This window comes from Arvicanthis niloticus, chromosome 1 (assembly GCF_011762505.2).
Source record: "Arvicanthis niloticus isolate mArvNil1 chromosome 1, mArvNil1.pat.X, whole genome shotgun sequence".
Taxonomy (NCBI): Eukaryota; Metazoa; Chordata; class Mammalia; order Rodentia; family Muridae; genus Arvicanthis; species Arvicanthis niloticus.
Genome location: NC_047658.1, coordinates 136,677,795 through 136,695,117, shown reverse-complemented (window position 1 = coordinate 136,695,117; position 17,323 = coordinate 136,677,795). Strand labels below are relative to the sequence as shown.

General features: G+C 37.0%; 1 protein-coding gene across 2 annotated transcripts in view; it reads right to left on the bottom strand.

Moving 5' to 3' along the window:
• Jak2 (Janus kinase 2) overlaps positions 1 to 17,323 on the bottom strand; it is a 60,199-nt gene that overhangs the window by 17,476 nt on the left and 25,400 nt on the right. For both annotated transcript variants that reach the window (XM_034509401.2, XM_076918981.1), the window contains 10 exons: positions 14,046 to 14,367; positions 13,236 to 13,355; positions 12,781 to 12,938; positions 10,865 to 10,976; positions 9,184 to 9,370; positions 8,477 to 8,604; positions 5,929 to 6,063; positions 2,323 to 2,410; positions 1,472 to 1,599; positions 670 to 808 (listed from right to left, as the gene is read on the bottom strand). In XM_034509401.2, the coding sequence (XP_034365292.1) occupies positions 670 to 808; positions 1,472 to 1,599; positions 2,323 to 2,410; positions 5,929 to 6,063; positions 8,477 to 8,604; positions 9,184 to 9,370; positions 10,865 to 10,976; positions 12,781 to 12,938; positions 13,236 to 13,355; positions 14,046 to 14,367 (1,517 nt within the window). The remainder of the gene's footprint in view (positions 1 to 669; positions 809 to 1,471; positions 1,600 to 2,322; positions 2,411 to 5,928; positions 6,064 to 8,476; positions 8,605 to 9,183; positions 9,371 to 10,864; positions 10,977 to 12,780; positions 12,939 to 13,235; positions 13,356 to 14,045; positions 14,368 to 17,323) is intronic.

The window sequence follows — 17,323 nt, the reverse complement described above, 5'->3', positions numbered from 1 at the left end:
GTTAAAGAGTTCATCATTTCCTCTCTCCTTTACCATATAAAATTTTTTCTATTTAACTTCTCATTCTAAAAGGTAAATTTCCTCAAATGCAGATCTAAAATCCCTGTAAGGTTTTCCTTTCTGCACTACTGTCTGATTATCAGTGTCCTTACTTTGGAGTCAGCCATCAAAGTTAAGTAGCATTGGCTAAACCAGAATATCGTGCACCAATGCACAAAATCTGATTAATATGGATTCTTAATTTAGAAGATTCAGATAGAAAATTAGTTAAAATACAGCCAGCAATATGGCTTAAGTGGATAAAAGTGCTTGCAGCCAAGCTCAAGAATGAAGTTCAACCCTGAGGCCTCCTGGTGGCAGAAGAGGACCAACTCCCACTAGTTACCTTCTGACTTCACACCTGTCCGTGCCACATGCACGCCTCCTCCCATACACATATATACACAGAATAATAATTTCAGTGTATGGTAACATACTTTTTTTTACAAAAGGAGAAATGAACATAGTCACAATTTATCCATAACAGTTTAAATTACTAAAAGTAGTAGCTAAATGTCATCAGTAAGCAAGAATAGTAATAAGCTAGAATTAAAGGAAAGTGAACATGACTTTCGAGGCACCACTCAAACAACATTTCAGAATGCTGAGTGCAATTGACGCAGAACTCACTGTCCTTCGGGAGAACTGTAATGCTAATGCCAGGATCGCTAAGTTTGATGAAAGGTGGATTCCCGGTTTTCCTGTCTTCTTCTCTGATAAGCAGGATATTTTTGGCACACACATTCCCATGAATAAGGGATTTTTCTTCCTATTAAAGTTAAATACACATGCATTCAAGTATCAGTATACAAATATGTGTGATATAATATGCCCAAAGTTACAATGCAGATTTAAAGAGGACAAAACAGCATAGTTAATATTGACGTGGAACATACATTAGACAATAAAAGGAAGTCTTCCGTTTCTTTAACTGATGCAATAATCTATACCCACAATGAAATGAGTGTTACTTTTCAAAGGAGACTGCAATGATAAGCACTTGTAGGTGGCAGCTGGCATTAGGAAAGACAACTTCCAGTCCACCAAATGTATACTAATAACTGGCAGGCACTCTGGCATTCTGCACCTGTCAATACTGCTTTCTCACTGCGCACTGTTCAATGACTCCAGACACCATAGTCCTCTTTCTACTACCGCAGCAGCACAATATGCGCCTGTAAACTCAAGTGATAGAAACTATGGGTGTCGATGGTAGTTGAGGAGGCTGCTGGAGCAGCGGCACTGACTTTCACAGCTGATGAACTCCCTCCATGTGCACAACCGTCCCTTTCAATGCCTAACACACTGAATGACTCAGCACTCATTCCAAGACTTCCTTCTGGTTGCCAGGTTAAAATAATTAATTATAGTACTTTCACAAAATAAAATGGGGAGTTTTAGTTTATTAAAAAGAATAACAGAAATCACTTACTAGAAAATGCATGGCCCATGCCAACTGTTTAGCCACTCCAAGCTTCCATAATATATTTATGGAATTTTTGTTTTTTTTCAGGTATGTATCCAGTGATCCAAATTTTACAAACTCTTGAACCAGAATGTCTGCATTAAAAAATAGGTAATGATAAAGCTCAAGTATACATCCAATCAACATGTATAATCAACATTTCAAGGTGCTTAGGTTATTTGTGGATACAATAGGTAAATAGATTAAATTAAGCAAACTGTACTAACATAAAGGAAAAAATAAATACACATCACTGTACTTTGTTTTTAGCTCATTCACAACAGTAAGAGATAGGATGCTAAACAATTCATACCTAACACATAATGTTATATATAGCATATTATTTATTATACAGAGTAAATATACATACTCCAGCATAACTAGGGAACCTACCTAATGCCAACATTCAGTCACTTCAATCAGTTGCATTAATAATCCAGTCTATCATTTACATACTTTGTTTTCATAACTCCAAATAAGTTTGTACTGAAAGGACCAGTTGCTCCAGTGTTACATGAGCCACTCATAATCTGTATCGTTATGTGCACACAAAAGCTTGCATTTGTTCACTGTAATCCTCCGTCCATCACTTGGGTATTATAATAAAACATATCAACTCTATTCTACATTTTAGCTTTAAACACCAGTTTGCTTTTTTTTTTCTTCACAAGATATAACTGAACAGTCCTACAATGCTTTCAAGCTCAACAACATCTGTAATTCCATGGTTTTACTGATACTTAGAGTAGTCCTAAATAATAAGGATTCTCTGAGACAGGTATGACATTAAAAAAAGAAAAGCAGGTGGTTTTACTTACTCTCGTCTCCACAGACACATACTCCATAATTCAAAACCAAATGTTTGTGAGAAAGCTGACTCATCATGCTTGCTGCTTCAAAGAAAGACTAAAGGGGGCAAGGGGAAAACAAGAAATGTGAAGGAATTTCTGTCCAATGATGTTTATAAGTGTGCAAAATTCAGAAAGATACCCTCTGACTTCAAAGAAATAGTGTATGTCCTACTCTCAGCTGGACGGTGGGATGTTTTCAGTGCGGTGCCTTTCAAGCTCATTCCTAAGTAGATGGAACTGTGGAGGAGTCTCCATGGAACTATAAAGCTCCGAGTAGCTACACTTAAAGGGCATAGCCTCAGTATTTATGTAAATATTTAATAATATCTATAGCACAACACTGAAAGCAACTAGTGTATTAATGTGATTTTTAAAATCCTATTAATTTTAGGCTGAAATGGTGGCTCAGTAGTTGAGAATACTGGCTGCTCTTCCAGAGGACCTGGTGGCTCCTGGCACCCACACAACCATTAACCACTGCTTGTAACTCTAGTTCCAAAGTTCCTATACCCTCTTCTGACCTTCACAGGCACTATGCACATATACGGTGCACAGACACACATGCAAAACAACCATGCACATAAAGTAAAAAATAAAGTAATTAAAAAGAAATAACTAAATAAGTTCTAAGGATAAAATGTATAGAAAAAATAAAATTCTCAAATATTCTGTAATCTCCTCATCATGCAGTCATAGATGCTTTTTAAAAAATGACAATTTTGATAGACCTCTAGGAGCTGATGAAGGAGCTCTAGCATCTAGAAGGAATGTAATACCGGGCCAGTCAGTTTTCATACTGTGTTTTCCATTCAGCTCTTTCTCTGGCTAACAGTCTTTGTTTAATACACAATGTCATCAGCAGGCCAGCTTGTCCCTGCTCTGCGCGGCATTCTCCCTCACTCCTTTCTTTAACTCTGTGGCTTTCATCTGCTTTGCTTTGCAGATGTGCACCTCAGCCCCGGGATACAGACTCTATCATTTTAGCACTCTCTTTGCCATCTGCCCTCTGCCAGAAATGCCCTCCCCATCCTTTGCTATTTCCATTCCCGCTTCTAACTCCTCCTCTCCACTAGTCTTAGGGTGTTTTGTTTTTTTTTTTTTTCTTTCCACTTGTACCCATAACAACTAATGATTCACACATACAGAACTGTCAATGTTCCTTTTCTTCTTAAAGTGATTAGTGCTGGCAGGAGACGGAGACGGTAAATAGTTTGACTATTGCTCTCTACTCACTGTGGCTCTATTTCTGGATAGTGGCTGCTGCTGAGGGCAATATTCTATTTTACAGATATTTTATAGAACAGTGTCAGGTGCCCTGAACAGCACTCTACATATGAATGAAAGTGTGAGAGAATAAATACATTCTAAAACAAGCAAGGTGGAGAGGAATAGACACCCAATGTTGATCTCTAACACACACACCTACATACACACATAAGCCTAAAAATAGAACTTCCACATGACCCAGCTATACTGCTTCTAAGCATAGACCCAAAGGACTGTATCCTACTACAGAGATACCCACACATCCATACATACTGCTGCTATATTCACAACAGCAGGGAAATGGAATCAGCCTCAAGGCCCATCTACTGATGAACAGATAACGAAAATATCATTTAGTCACAAAGAAAAAATTATTAAATTTGAAAGAAAACAGAACTGGAAAAAAACAGTATTAAGTGAGGCAACTCAATTTGGTTCAAAAAAATAAATTTCACATGTTCTCTTTCATATGAATTCTATCTTCTAATTTTTATGCATGTGAATGTATAGAGTCCAAATACAAGCTAGGAGCTCATGAGAGGGAAGGGGGGGGAACAGAATGTGTAGATATAAAAGTGGAAGGGAAGGTCAGAGATGAAGAGATTGAAGGATGGAGGAGGGAAGGAGAAAAGGGAAAAGAAGGTGAGGAGGAGGGGAGGAGGAAGAAGGGGGGAGAGACAGGAAGGAAAGGGGACAATCAAGAAAAACTAATGTGTGAAAAATCCATAAGTAAATTAGATATCTGTAAACTAACCAAAACTAAAATAAAATAGAAACTTAAGAGTCTAAACAGAGGGATCTATGTGATAAAGCTGTTCCCAGAAGCCATAGGTTGGTAAGTGGTAATCCTAGTACCAGGCTAGACTGTAAGAGCCCACTGTTGAAAATGCCATACATCTGGATCATAGGACATAAATAAATCATACCAAAACTGGGCTGGAAGCTTCCTCCCTGCTGGCCAGCCCTCACAGTGCTGGCTGCTAGGCCAAAACTGTCAAGAACAGTCTTCTTACCCAACTATGGTTCCTGTATGCAACATTACCGATCAGCCAGACAAGATACCCTAATAGCTCGATGTGACACGTCTCTTAACAGATTGCTTTCTGATTAGATGTGAGACCTGCTTTGCTGGAGAAATTCATGTCTGGAGAAGCTGCTCAAAAGTTTGTGAGTGGGGAGGTCATAGGCCTGAGTCACGGGGAAGCTGTGGCTAATGCTCTGCTACATGAACATGTAGCATCACACTGCTCTGAAAATAACTCTCTGTCCATAGGCTAGCATTGGTCATGACAAGCTTCTTTTTGCAGTGGTCAGCAGTGACCACAGAGACTGAAAACTTGTCAAAGTACTAAGAATAAGTGACTCTCAAATTCCCAGCCATAAATAAGACATCTATATCACCCACTCTGTGATTAACTAAGAAATGTCCCCTATATGATTATGTATCTAAACACGTAGTTTCTAGTTGGTGGTTTGGGGAGACTATGGGAGCTTTAGGAGGCAGAGCCTACCTAGCTAGAGGAAGTAGTTCATTAAGGACAGTCTTTGAAGGCTACTATTGCTTCACATTTCCAGTTCTCATTGTTCCTCCTCCTGTCACCAGGTCATGCCTGCTCTGCTATGATAGACTCTTACCCTTTTGGAATTACAGGTGAAAAATAAACTCCTTTATAATTTGCTTTTGGTTGTAGTGTTTATCACAGCAATGGGAAAGTAAATAATATGCCCTGCAAGGTCCATTGTAGAAGAAAGCGTGTGTCAGCAGGAGGAAGGTGGTATGGAACACTCAGCACTTGCTCTGGGCTTCACATGGATGTCACACTCTTGAACTCAAAGCAGTTGTGTTTACCTGACCAGGTATACACAAGATGAGGTCTCTCAATACTCTTTCATGGAGGGAGGAGGAGCTCATGGGACCTACCACTGCCTTGGTTGATCGAGGATGGAGACATATTTCTGTAATGGTAAGGTGAGTATATTCCTGTCAATAAACCTTCACCCACACTCATGTAAACACCCCTAATGAAGCTCATTCGGTCACTTAAAGATGAAACAGTAGAGCAGAGGTTAGTTGGGACGAGAAAGGATCATTGGGAGGGAGACGTGAGAAGGTAATAGACTAAATGCTTGAAATATATTCTCTGTGTGTAAATATTTCATAATGAAACCTAGTTTATATACAATATATATAATAAAAGCATAAAATTTTGTAACTCTGAAGTCACACACATGCATTTAATGTGATTATGAATACACACACTTACATAGTATAAAAAGATACGTGAAGGACCCAACACACATACATACCTCTGAATAGTTTCTATGTGCTTTATCTAGGACTTTCAAAAGAACTTCTGTTTCATGAAGTTGACCATAATCTCCAACTTCTCTTCTTACACCTTTAAAAATTTTTGTAAAAGTACCTTGGCCAAGACTTTCATTCTTTAAAAGAAAAAAAAGGTAAGTGGGAAGTAAATAAAGACAGATGAAGTAAAGGAATTAGAAAATAAAAATACATTCAATGACAAAAATGTGTTTTAAAATGTTAAATATTTCCATTATAAACTGAACCTAAATTTGAGGTTTGAAATTCTCTATTCTTCTTCCTTATATAATAATTAAAAACAAAAAAAGAAGAATTAATAAACCAAGTGTATTTTACTATAGTACTTTCACATTCCTGCAATGGCTGTAATTGTTGCACTTCTTAGAGTCAGCATTTGCCTAAATGTGTTTACAAATGATCCTTCTTCTCAGGCTTCCCTGCTAATTAATACAGTACAAAGAAGGACAGTGTGGTGTGTGGAGGCAGAGCCTGATTTGTTTCTTACCACTCGCCAGCTGCCCTTCAGGAGGCTACAGAACACCTCTGTGCTTCTGTTACCTGGGTGTTCTCACCCCTGCCCCTCCCTCTCCCACGTCTCCTTTTCTTTTCCCTATGTGTCCCAGGCTGGCCTTGAACTCAGTTTGCCTTGGACTATTCATATAATGAACAATAATACACTTTCCTGTAGAGCTGCTTTGATTAGTAAGTGAATAAATACACGAAAGCACCAAAGCCTGAAATAAACTAGATGAGCATCTACCACCACCACTATGAATACTAACATTCATCACGTATCTGCTCAGAATAACTGCTGGAAACCTGCGTTCTGAGGCAGTGCTGCCATGTTCAAATGCAAGCTCCACACACAGTTCTCCAACAGTCAAGCTCCCAGCTGCTCTCTGCTTCTGTCATGCCTGAAAAATACTGCCCTCACAGTCTGCAGTTCCACCCTCTCTACTTCCTCCCGCTCAGCCTCTCTGTCCCTCTCCCCCTGCCCTTCTCCATCTCCCTTGTGTGGTCTCAATGTTTCTCAGGCTGAGGGTGGGGAATTGACTATTGCATCCCAAGCCAGTCTCAAGCTTACTATCTTCCTTCCTTAGTCTCCTGAGGGTACAAGTGACAGGCATAAGCCAATCTACTTCATTTAAAAACTCTGGGGTGTGCTGTTAACTTGCAGTGCTGTGATTAAAGTTGGGGCTTTGCACATGCTAGACAAACGCCCTATCACTGAGCTGTGTCAGGTCGGTTGCACAGTTCACCTGCTCTCATGTCAGAGGTGGGAGAAGAAACTGATTTCGAAATTGTCAACGATAGCGGCAAGTACAACAGTAGATTCTACACAACTATTCCTTTTTTCCTGGAATTCTGTCTTTAATTAATACATCTTAAATGTCTTCATTTTACTGTTTTCAAGTCTTCTTTAAAGACATCTACATTTTATGGTCTATACTTAAAAATTATATAAAATTATTAGAAGTTTAAGTTTAATGTTTGTTTGCTTTCATGACCTCTACTTAATCTTGGGTAGTTTCCCTGTATGTTTTAATTTTTTAATTAAAAGCTTATTCTTGGAGTGGTTTACCCATGGGAATGCTGGATAGCCTGAGTTAAGAGAACATCTTTCTTTCTTTCCTTTTTGGTTGTTGTTTGTTTTGTGTTATGTTTTGTTTTTAAGGAAAGGTCCCACACAGCCCAGAATCACCCTTGATTCCACATGTAGCTAAGGATGTCCTAAAGCTCTTCATATGTCTTGCTTCTCTGCCCCCAAGTGCTAGAACTATACTCCTGGATCAGAGTGTGTTTTTCAAAAACCTTTGCATGTGTTTCTCCCAAGCATCTATTGGGAGGTGTCTTTAACTTACTGGCTTAGTGTTTCTCAGATCATGTAAGTAATATAACAAAGCCTAAATTCAAAAGCTTACAACTCCTTTTTTCTCACTAAATAAATTAAAATAGACAATATTCATTTTCTTCTCTTCTTGCTAGTAGACACACACTTCACACTCTACACACTGGATGCATACTCTATTCCAAGATACGTCTCGCTTCTAACTCATGCCCTTGAACAAACCTAGGATCAGTCCTCTCTGTAATGCTCTTCAGTCTAACCTCTACGATACAAAGTCTAGTCTCCTGCTTTCTCACACTACACACTAGTCAAGCCGTCACCTCCTGGTTCTATTCTATTTTCAGCTCCTTAACGATAATCTACTAAATTCCCCTTGCTTGCGTACATGGGAACTAAGACAGGTGTCTTTAACTTTTAAACTTCCCAAAGGAATATTTTTAAACTTCTGAAGAGAATATGACTCCATTATTAATTAATTCTGCTAATTTATGCTGTAAGATGGGCATATTTTCTAAGATTTATGAATTTTATAAATGGTGAACTTTGAAATTCAAGTAAAATTTTATAAGCTTTAATATAATATGCCAAATATAACATGAATGTAATTATCAGCTAAGAAATTTAAAAAGACATTGCTTTAAAGGGACATAGAAACCACCCAATTATCAAGATCGGCTTACAAATATCAAATCTTCATTCCTGATTTTATGAAACACCATTTGATTCACATTATTATGCCTCTGTAATGTTGGTGAGATCTGAACATCAGAAATACCATTTGTTCTGAAGACAAGAAGGTTTGATTTATCTGAAAGAAAAAAACCACAATGTATCTGCTTCACATGTGGGTAGGTCCATATATAATCAAAGCACAGCAAAATTATGACCTGCTCCAGATAAGTGATGTGAGTGTGCTCTGTGTCTAAGGAACTGTCAACAGCTGCTTAGCTATTTTAGGAGTTTAATTATTCAACTCTAATTGAAATACTAGCTAACAAACACATTCAAACTTACCACCACTTTTTAACAGAATTTATCTTCTGGGAATTTAAAAAAAATTATTTTAAGAGGTTTACAATCTTACTATTTCATTTTAAGAAACTAAAATCCTAAAAAACCAATGAAAGAATTAACTTAAAACACACAGAAATTCGGTAGTGGAGTTTGGAAGTACCATAAGCGACTGGCTGACAAGTTCAAAGCAGTTACCTTTAGAACACCTTAGAATGGAGCTTCCAGTCACTCTCTTTGCTACATGTAGCAAAGCACTCTAGAAAATCAACCAGCTTTCAGACAGCACTGCCTTTTGCCTACTTCTTTTCAAATCACCACCCACCACATGCCGGCCATGACTGGCATCTCTACAGTAACTGGAGAGTTTCTTTACCTTTTGGCCTTGGGGGACAGCATTTGGTGAACTGGAAGATGATACTGTCTGAGCGCACAGTTTCCATCTGGTAGCAATTCAAAAGGTCCTTAAGATTACTGAAGTTCCTCTTAGTCCCACTGAGATTGTATTCTCCATTCTCATTCTTCGTAATCAAACAGTGTTTATATTCAATGACATTTTCTCGCTATGTAAGTTTAGTTATAAAAAGGAGAAAATCACAAAGGTAATTATGCAGATTATTCCGCCTAAAGGGCTATCAAAAAACAACCAACAGAACAGTTAGCCGGCTAAGCTCTAAATCCTAAGGCAGTGCCTCAGGAATATATTAATCACAGTGCCATACCCTGCGGAAGAGCTCAGTAACTGACTTCAGTGGAAGAAGTAATGCCTAGCCCCACCACCATCTGTACCAGCTTCCCCTGTCTAACACCAGTGCAGCACACGGACCTTTGTAGGCTCACTGCTCCCCACACTGACCAACACAAACCCTGTTGTGATTGTATCCATCCCTTAACTCACTGAAGTGATAAAATATTTTATTGGTAAGGCCCCCTAACAGGACTAACTCCTTTCCACAAGCAAAGTATATGCATTTCATTGTATATTATTCTATGACACTTTTAGTTCTATCTTAAAAGCATTTGTCTTATGCAATAAACAATGAACTACTTTACTAATTTGACCTGCTTTATTACTGTATTCCTCCTAGCTGGAGCCATTTATAAAATAACTGTTAATCCCTCAAGGCACTCTCATGTATTTTATATTTTAAAAGATCCTTCTGAATAAATAAGATATTTTCTGATATAGTCTATTTTTGCTTATACTAATCACAATGCTTAACTGAGTACTGTTAGTGTACTTCAAAATTTTTGTTTTCCAACAGATTTTTTGAAACATAGGTTTATATCATATATTCTCTAATTTCTTATCACATCTATTAAGCACAATGATAGACATAAAAATTTGAGTATGTTGAGTAAATAATTTAACAGTTTATATAACGGTAAAGTGATGAGATACATACACCACCTGCATTTACAGACAATTCCTTCTCTACGTGTGCTTAGTACAAGATAGGTGCTTTTATGAAAATAATTGAATAACATCTTTACGTTCTATATTTTTGTAAAATAAATCTAGATGTTGTTATAAATCCTCTCAAGATTTACAGCACGTATCTGCCTTACATATATTTTAAAGATAACTATGGATAAAAACAATCTTAGATGAGATCCAAGTTTACATGCATTTAACAGTGAGGGTCCACTGCACTCTTACATTCAACCATGTCCCTGGTGCTCTGAATGTCCCAGTTAGTAAACTACTCTAGAAATCAGAAAATGTTCTTTTCACTTATTTTCCTATAAATGATTTGGTAAATATTTTTGGTTTTTGTAAGCAGATTCGAGTATACTTAATGAAATACAACTTGACACATGGCTAATACTCAAACATCAAAAATAAAATGAATGTCAAAAACAAAAACATTATAGTTATTTATGTATTTACATTAACTTTATGGATTATTTATTTTATAATATATTGATATGACAAGCATTATTATGCCAATTACCATCTTAAGAACTATAATTGTTAGTATTAAAAATGAAATACTTCTTGATGGAGAAATACAGATGACACAACCTGTTGCTGTTAATAAATGTGACACACTAACCTCAACTGCGAAGGTCAGAAAGTACTTGTGAAAGTCCTTAGGGCTACATCGAAGTACATACAATCCAGTCTGGTTGCCTGCCTTCTTTAGTTTGCTAATGGCAAAATCCATTCTACAAGTTAAGGAGAAATAACATGAATGGCAGCATGCACATGTAACTGACAAAGGGCCACAACTCCCAAATAAAAATCAGTTCTTAGAACACTCACTAATATATATATATATATATATATATATATATATATATATATATATATATAAAATTTGTATTCAAGAGAAATAAGTGTATCAAGTTATTTTGTAGTAAGTTCAAACCAATTCAAGGAATAATTATTCTATTTTAAGACTCCATGAAACAATAAAACCACGAGGCAAATTCATTCATTTTAATGTTCTGCTTTCTTTTTACAAATTGAATAATTTAAAAAATATACTCCCATAAAAATCTCTCCTGTCTCTTCTATCACAGAGTACTAACACAAAATTGTCTTTCTATATTTACAACAGTGTCAAATCTAACAGAAGATCTGCAGTGACCAGAAAATACTAGTCCTAAAATTTGCTGTGTGGAAAGAATTAGTGTACGCATAAAGTTCAAAGATGCAGCATGTGAAAGCAAGATGTAATTTACATAACAATAGGAATGCCTGCACAGATGCTGGTCATAAGGTTGCTGTCCTGATGAGATTTTTTTTATCAAGCTGAAACAACCAGAGAGCCTCAACTGAAAGACTGCTCAGATTGAACTGGCCTGTGGCCATGTTTGGGGAATTATCTTGACTGTTAAGTGATGCGGGAAGGTGCAGCCTACTCTGTGTGGTGCTTTCCTTGAGAGAGCAGGCTGCCCTAAACAAGGAGAGTGAGAAAGGAAGCAGGGCTTTTTCCATGGTTTCTGCTTCAGTTCTCATTTGAGCCCCTGCTCTGACTCCTTCCATGATTGATTGTGACCTGGATTGTAAGCAATTAAAAACCCTTTCTCTTCAAGTTGCTTCTGCTCAGCAACAGAAAGCTTACTAGAACAGTAATTCTTAGCCTTGTATATTGAAAGGTAAAGAATTTAAATTATAATTAAATATAAAATTCAAACTATGTTTAATTAGAATGTAAACACTGATCTTCTTCAGCACTGTGGAAAGTTCCCCTGCACAGCACTAACCTAGAAGCATGGGTCTAATACACAGGCTGTGTTTAAGCCTCAGTAGAGGTTAGACTAAACTAATGTCAAATTTCAAAATGTATCACTGCAGTTCCTTCACAGTATTTCAAAGTTAAGAAAAGATAAACAGGAGGGAGGCTGGAGAGATGGCTCAGTGGTTAAGAGCACTAACTGCTCTTCCAGAGGTCCTGAGTTCAATTCCCATCAACCACATGGTAGCTCACAACCATCTGTTATGGGATCTAATGCATCTTCTGATGTATCTGAAGACAACTACAATGTACTCATATAAATAAAATAAATAAATCTTAAAAAAATAAACAGGAGAGGTCTTCATTTGTTTGCTTTCAGTGCCAGAAAGTGACTGCACACTGAGCTACAGTCCTAGGCAGACACCAGTTCTTTAAAACTATTTTGGATGTGCAGCCAATCACACCACAAATATGGACCCTTCAATGAGAACTGATTGTGTGGTTGCACAACATTTCCCTCTGTAAAATGTATCTCTCTGGAGACCAGGACAGCATATCAGTGTCTTCCTTTACAACTGCTTGTTGCTTTGAGAAAAGGTCTCTCACTGAACCAGCAGCTTTCAGCTGGCTGGCTAGCCTGAAGGCTCTCAGCACGTGCCTGTCTGTCCCCATATCTTACAACAGTTATGTTCGGGTTTTACAGGAGTGCCTAGAATTCAAATGCGGTCCTTATGCTGACCTGCTAGCCAGCTCCCTAGGACTGGACTTTGAAATTCAGCATTACTCACGAAATTGGGCCATGGCAGTTGCTGTGTATGTTTTCAAGCACGGCAGGAGGAGCCACCTCTTTACAGAGGTAATGGTGAGCATCCGCAGTTAGTCTGTAATACCCGTCAATTAACGACACAAATGACAAGGCTTCTTTTAATGAGCTAAGTTCTATTTCCTAATCAAAAAAGGAAAACCATGGAATTAAAAAAATCAATTAAGTTATAATGTTGGAAATTCTCTATACTCTACTCTGGTTAATTTCCTCTAAATTGTTCAAATATTTTTATAACTTACAATTACCATCAATCCTTCTATCTGACATGTAAGACCCTCCCAAACACAGGCTTAGCCCATCTTCCCAGTAATTCAGTAACTTTGGTACTAAGACTTCTGAAAATTTCAAAAAAAACAACAACAACAAAAAACAAAAAACAAAAAAAAACCCCACTACTAATGTATAATACAAACTTACCAAAATTTTACCATCTTGTTTATGGACAGTTACAATTCTACTTTCATTTGAGCATTCCTGGTTTGCTTGCTTAATACTGACATCAATAATATCAGGAAAATCACAGTATAACTGGAAATCCTGTAATCAAGAGCATTTAGGAAGTTACAGTGACATTTCAAAGCCTGAGGTAATGATAGTCACTTAAAACTCTTTAAAGGGATATTGACAGCAATGTACAGGCATTAAATAAGATTACTTCTCCTAAATATTGAGCCTGAAAACTAAGTTTATGTATCTTGTATTGACTTAAAAATGAGAGCATTAAAGTATGACTGTGATATAGAATTTAATCCAATTAATATTAAAAAGAATGATTGTCAGAAAAGTAGAGAATTATCAACTGTTGTAAAAAACAATATGATGATACTACATGGCTGAAATCATACAATTGATACATGTGAACAAGTTTAAGCATTGCAATGCAAATATAGTAAAACTAATTATATTATCAAAGTCAGTTAAACTCTTTCATTTAATTAGCTTTATGATTGTACTTAAATTTCAATAAGTTAAAGAATAAAGGAAACAATGTTAATTTAAAATCACTTATAGAATTCAATCTTTCTCTGAAATTATAAGATAGTCATTACTAATTATTTTGCCACAAAAAATTAACAAAACATTGTGATACAAACGATAGTTATAACTTTTTTACACAAATAAAATTTCTATCAGCAGAGACTGTGAAGACTCGAGCAGCCACAGTTACTTTGCTTTACGGGCATTCTACTTAAATAAGAAAGAGCAAGAACGTATCATTAGGATTACCTGTTCTGCCAGGGTCTCACTGTCCTTATGTTTCCCTCTTGACCACTGAATTCCACCGTTTCCAGTTATTATAATGGTTGCAAAAATCTCCTCACCTGAAGGACCTCTTGCAGATTCTTTCACTTCAAACTGCTCTGTGTAGAAGGCAGACTGCAGGGTCTCCAGGTTTATAAGATACTTAAGTTTTAGGTTCCTGGCAGTGGCTTTACACTGACTGAACTGCTGAATGAATCTGCGAAACCTATACCTTATTCGCTTCCGTGTTAAAATGTGATAGTCTTGGATCTTTGCTCGAACGCACTTTGGTAAGAATGTCTTGTAGCTAGAAATAACAAGCACACAGAAAACAAAACAAATTTGGGAGATTAGTTCCTAACTTTTCCTACAATAAGCAGGTTCAATATAACTACCATCTGATATATATGCAAGAAGCCTTAAATTTTCGTTTGATGTGTATTCTTAGTGACAACAGTTTACAATGTGACATTAATTTTCTTCCTGAAGTGAAATGAGTGCTCAGTCTAGATAATAATAAAGTCTCTAAAAGTTCATTTATTCTAATTATCTTATATGCCTGAAATAATTTATAAGTTTGGGCATTTATTTATCTATGCTACAAATATTTCCTATAATGCTATACTCTAAATTTTATCTGAATTCTGGAAACAGCCATGGTTGGACACTATTGTCTGCTATATAAACACACTTTATTGTTTGTATTATTTTGTGAGCTTAGCTTCAATAAGTCCTAATAATTTCATTCTAATCAAAACAATTCCGTTTGGAAGTGTTGTGGTTCTGTATTTTCATTTCTATGTACAATAACCTCGAGAAGATAGCTGTGTTTCCCAAGTACATTCAGTTTCCACACTGATCTCTATTCTCAGCATCCATCTCTTAACTGGCAGGTTCATTCAAGGAAAGCTGTCTGGTTCTAAAGGTGAGATAGGGGCTCTACACTTTGTTCTCAGAATACTGTGAGCACCACTTTATAATATCACGTATACTATCCTGTGTCTATTCATTTTCCACCAGTGAAATTCTAGACCTGTTTTAGACTGAATATTCATTATTTTAAAGGATTCTTAGCTGACTGATAAAAAGTCATTAAAATTCCAGTTAAATGTAATTTTATAATGAAATGTCATTAAACATGTAGGCAATAAACAGTCAAAAGTCATAATTTAATTATTTTTAAACTTCCATGTGGCTTTTCCAATGTCTATGCCTTCAAGTGTGAGTGGTAAGGCATGACCAGAGCTCGTCAATCTACATTCAATGACATCAGGATACTATCTTGAAATTGGCCATGATAATATTATAGATACACCATAAATATAAGCAAAGATTTTAAAAATCAGATTTTTTTCTATTTTTTTGGAACTGACTGGTATTACCAGAGTATTGTAGCTTATACCTTTTCCTACTTCACACAAGGCCCCTTGTGGAGCTTTCAAAGTTGGGAGGTCAAGTAGCCACAAATGCTAGAGAAAGCTACTTACAGGGCAACTGGGTTATGTTCTAGGTTGATAATTACCAGTTTCCAACAGCTCCATCAAGCACACTCCTTTACAGCACTTCTCTGTTCTATTAATTTACCCAAGTTCCACAGCTATTTTAAACCAAACAGCTTTCTGTTTCAAACCTAAGCAATATTCTTCCTGCTTGTATCTCTCGTGTAGACTGTGCATGCCTGCTGGGGTAAGACGTCCTCTAACTGGGGAATTCTTTAAGATTTCTGCTAACAAATCTATACACATTCACACTCATTTTTTTCTCCTTCCCACCAATGTAATAAATGAGGTATAAACCTGTCAGATAAAAGCTATTTCTTTAGCATGTATCATCCACTCATAACTCTCCCTCCCCCCACACACATACTCTCTCTCTTTCTCTCTCTCTCTCTCTCTCTCTCTCTCTCTCTCTCTCTCTCTCTCTCTCACACACACACACACACACACACACACACACACACACACACACAGATGCACACACCCTCTCAACCTTACTCTGTCTTACCTCTTTTCTACCCACATGTTTAAACACTAATGTCCTTCCCATATTAAATTTAAGTTTGCCTTGATTCATGTTCCCGAGCAGCTACCGAGTACCTCATCCTCTGTGAAAGAGTTTAAGGAGTCATTTCCATGCTCTTGCCTGTATTTGCTCAGCTCACACCAGTACGGCTCAGGGGACATCACCCAAGCATGACCTCTTGCTGAGGTCAGGAAAGCCTCCCTCATTTCTGTTCTTACCAGCCACTTTCTGCAGCATTCGACACCACTATCTCTCTCTCCTTGCAAGTTTCTTCCTTTCACTTCCTTGATTTTATTACATCTCCTTGTTCATTCCTTTTCAATCTCCATTTTGGACTAATGGTGGCTGCTTTGTGAGTAAATATGGTGCTATTTCTCAAGACTTGATGTGGACCCTCTTCTCATCTGCTGTCTTTTTCTGTCACTCCCTTGCTTTTCCCCAGCCCTGATCACTACACTCTAAACCCATACCCCTCGCAGGCAGGTCAGTTTACCCATGCAATTTACATGCCTCAAAAGTTCCTCAAGCAATGTGTCTAAACAAAGTTAGGAGTCCCCCTAGCCTTCTTCCCAAAAGACCCTCTTAGCAGTCTCTAAGTAGGAGTAAAAGGGGCATACTGTAATTCATTGATTTCTGCCAAGCCCTGGAAACCTAGTTACCTTGTGTTTCCCCTCTCCTTGCTGCCCTTGACTTTCTCTTCTAAATCAATCCACCCCCCTCATTCATTATTCTCAGTTACCCAACCTATCACATGTCCTGAGGAAGCACTAAAATGGCCTAGTTTCTAATCAGCTCACATTTTGTTCATTTTACCTCTAATTTTACATTTAGTCACTTTAGTTTATAAATAATTCAATCAAGAAATTTAAAAGATAATAATTCACAAATTAAGAAAAAGCATTTATAGGGTTTTTTTTTAATGTGGTACCTTGTATTTGGAGACTTACATCCAGAATGTATAAAAAAATTTAAACACAAAATAACATATAAATGCATTTTTAAAGTGAATATAAATGACTCACTTTTTAAATGACCAAGAATTTAAATGAACATTCTTCAAAGAAAATATGTATTTGGTCAATAAACTTTTCAAAGGTTACTAATCATAAGTAGTCACTGGGGAAATAAAACCAAAACCATAATCAGACACCACTGCTCCTGCCAGGATGGGAAAAGACAAATAATATGCAGGGCATAGTGACACATGCCTTTAATCTCACCTCAGGTGTGGCAAAGGTAGG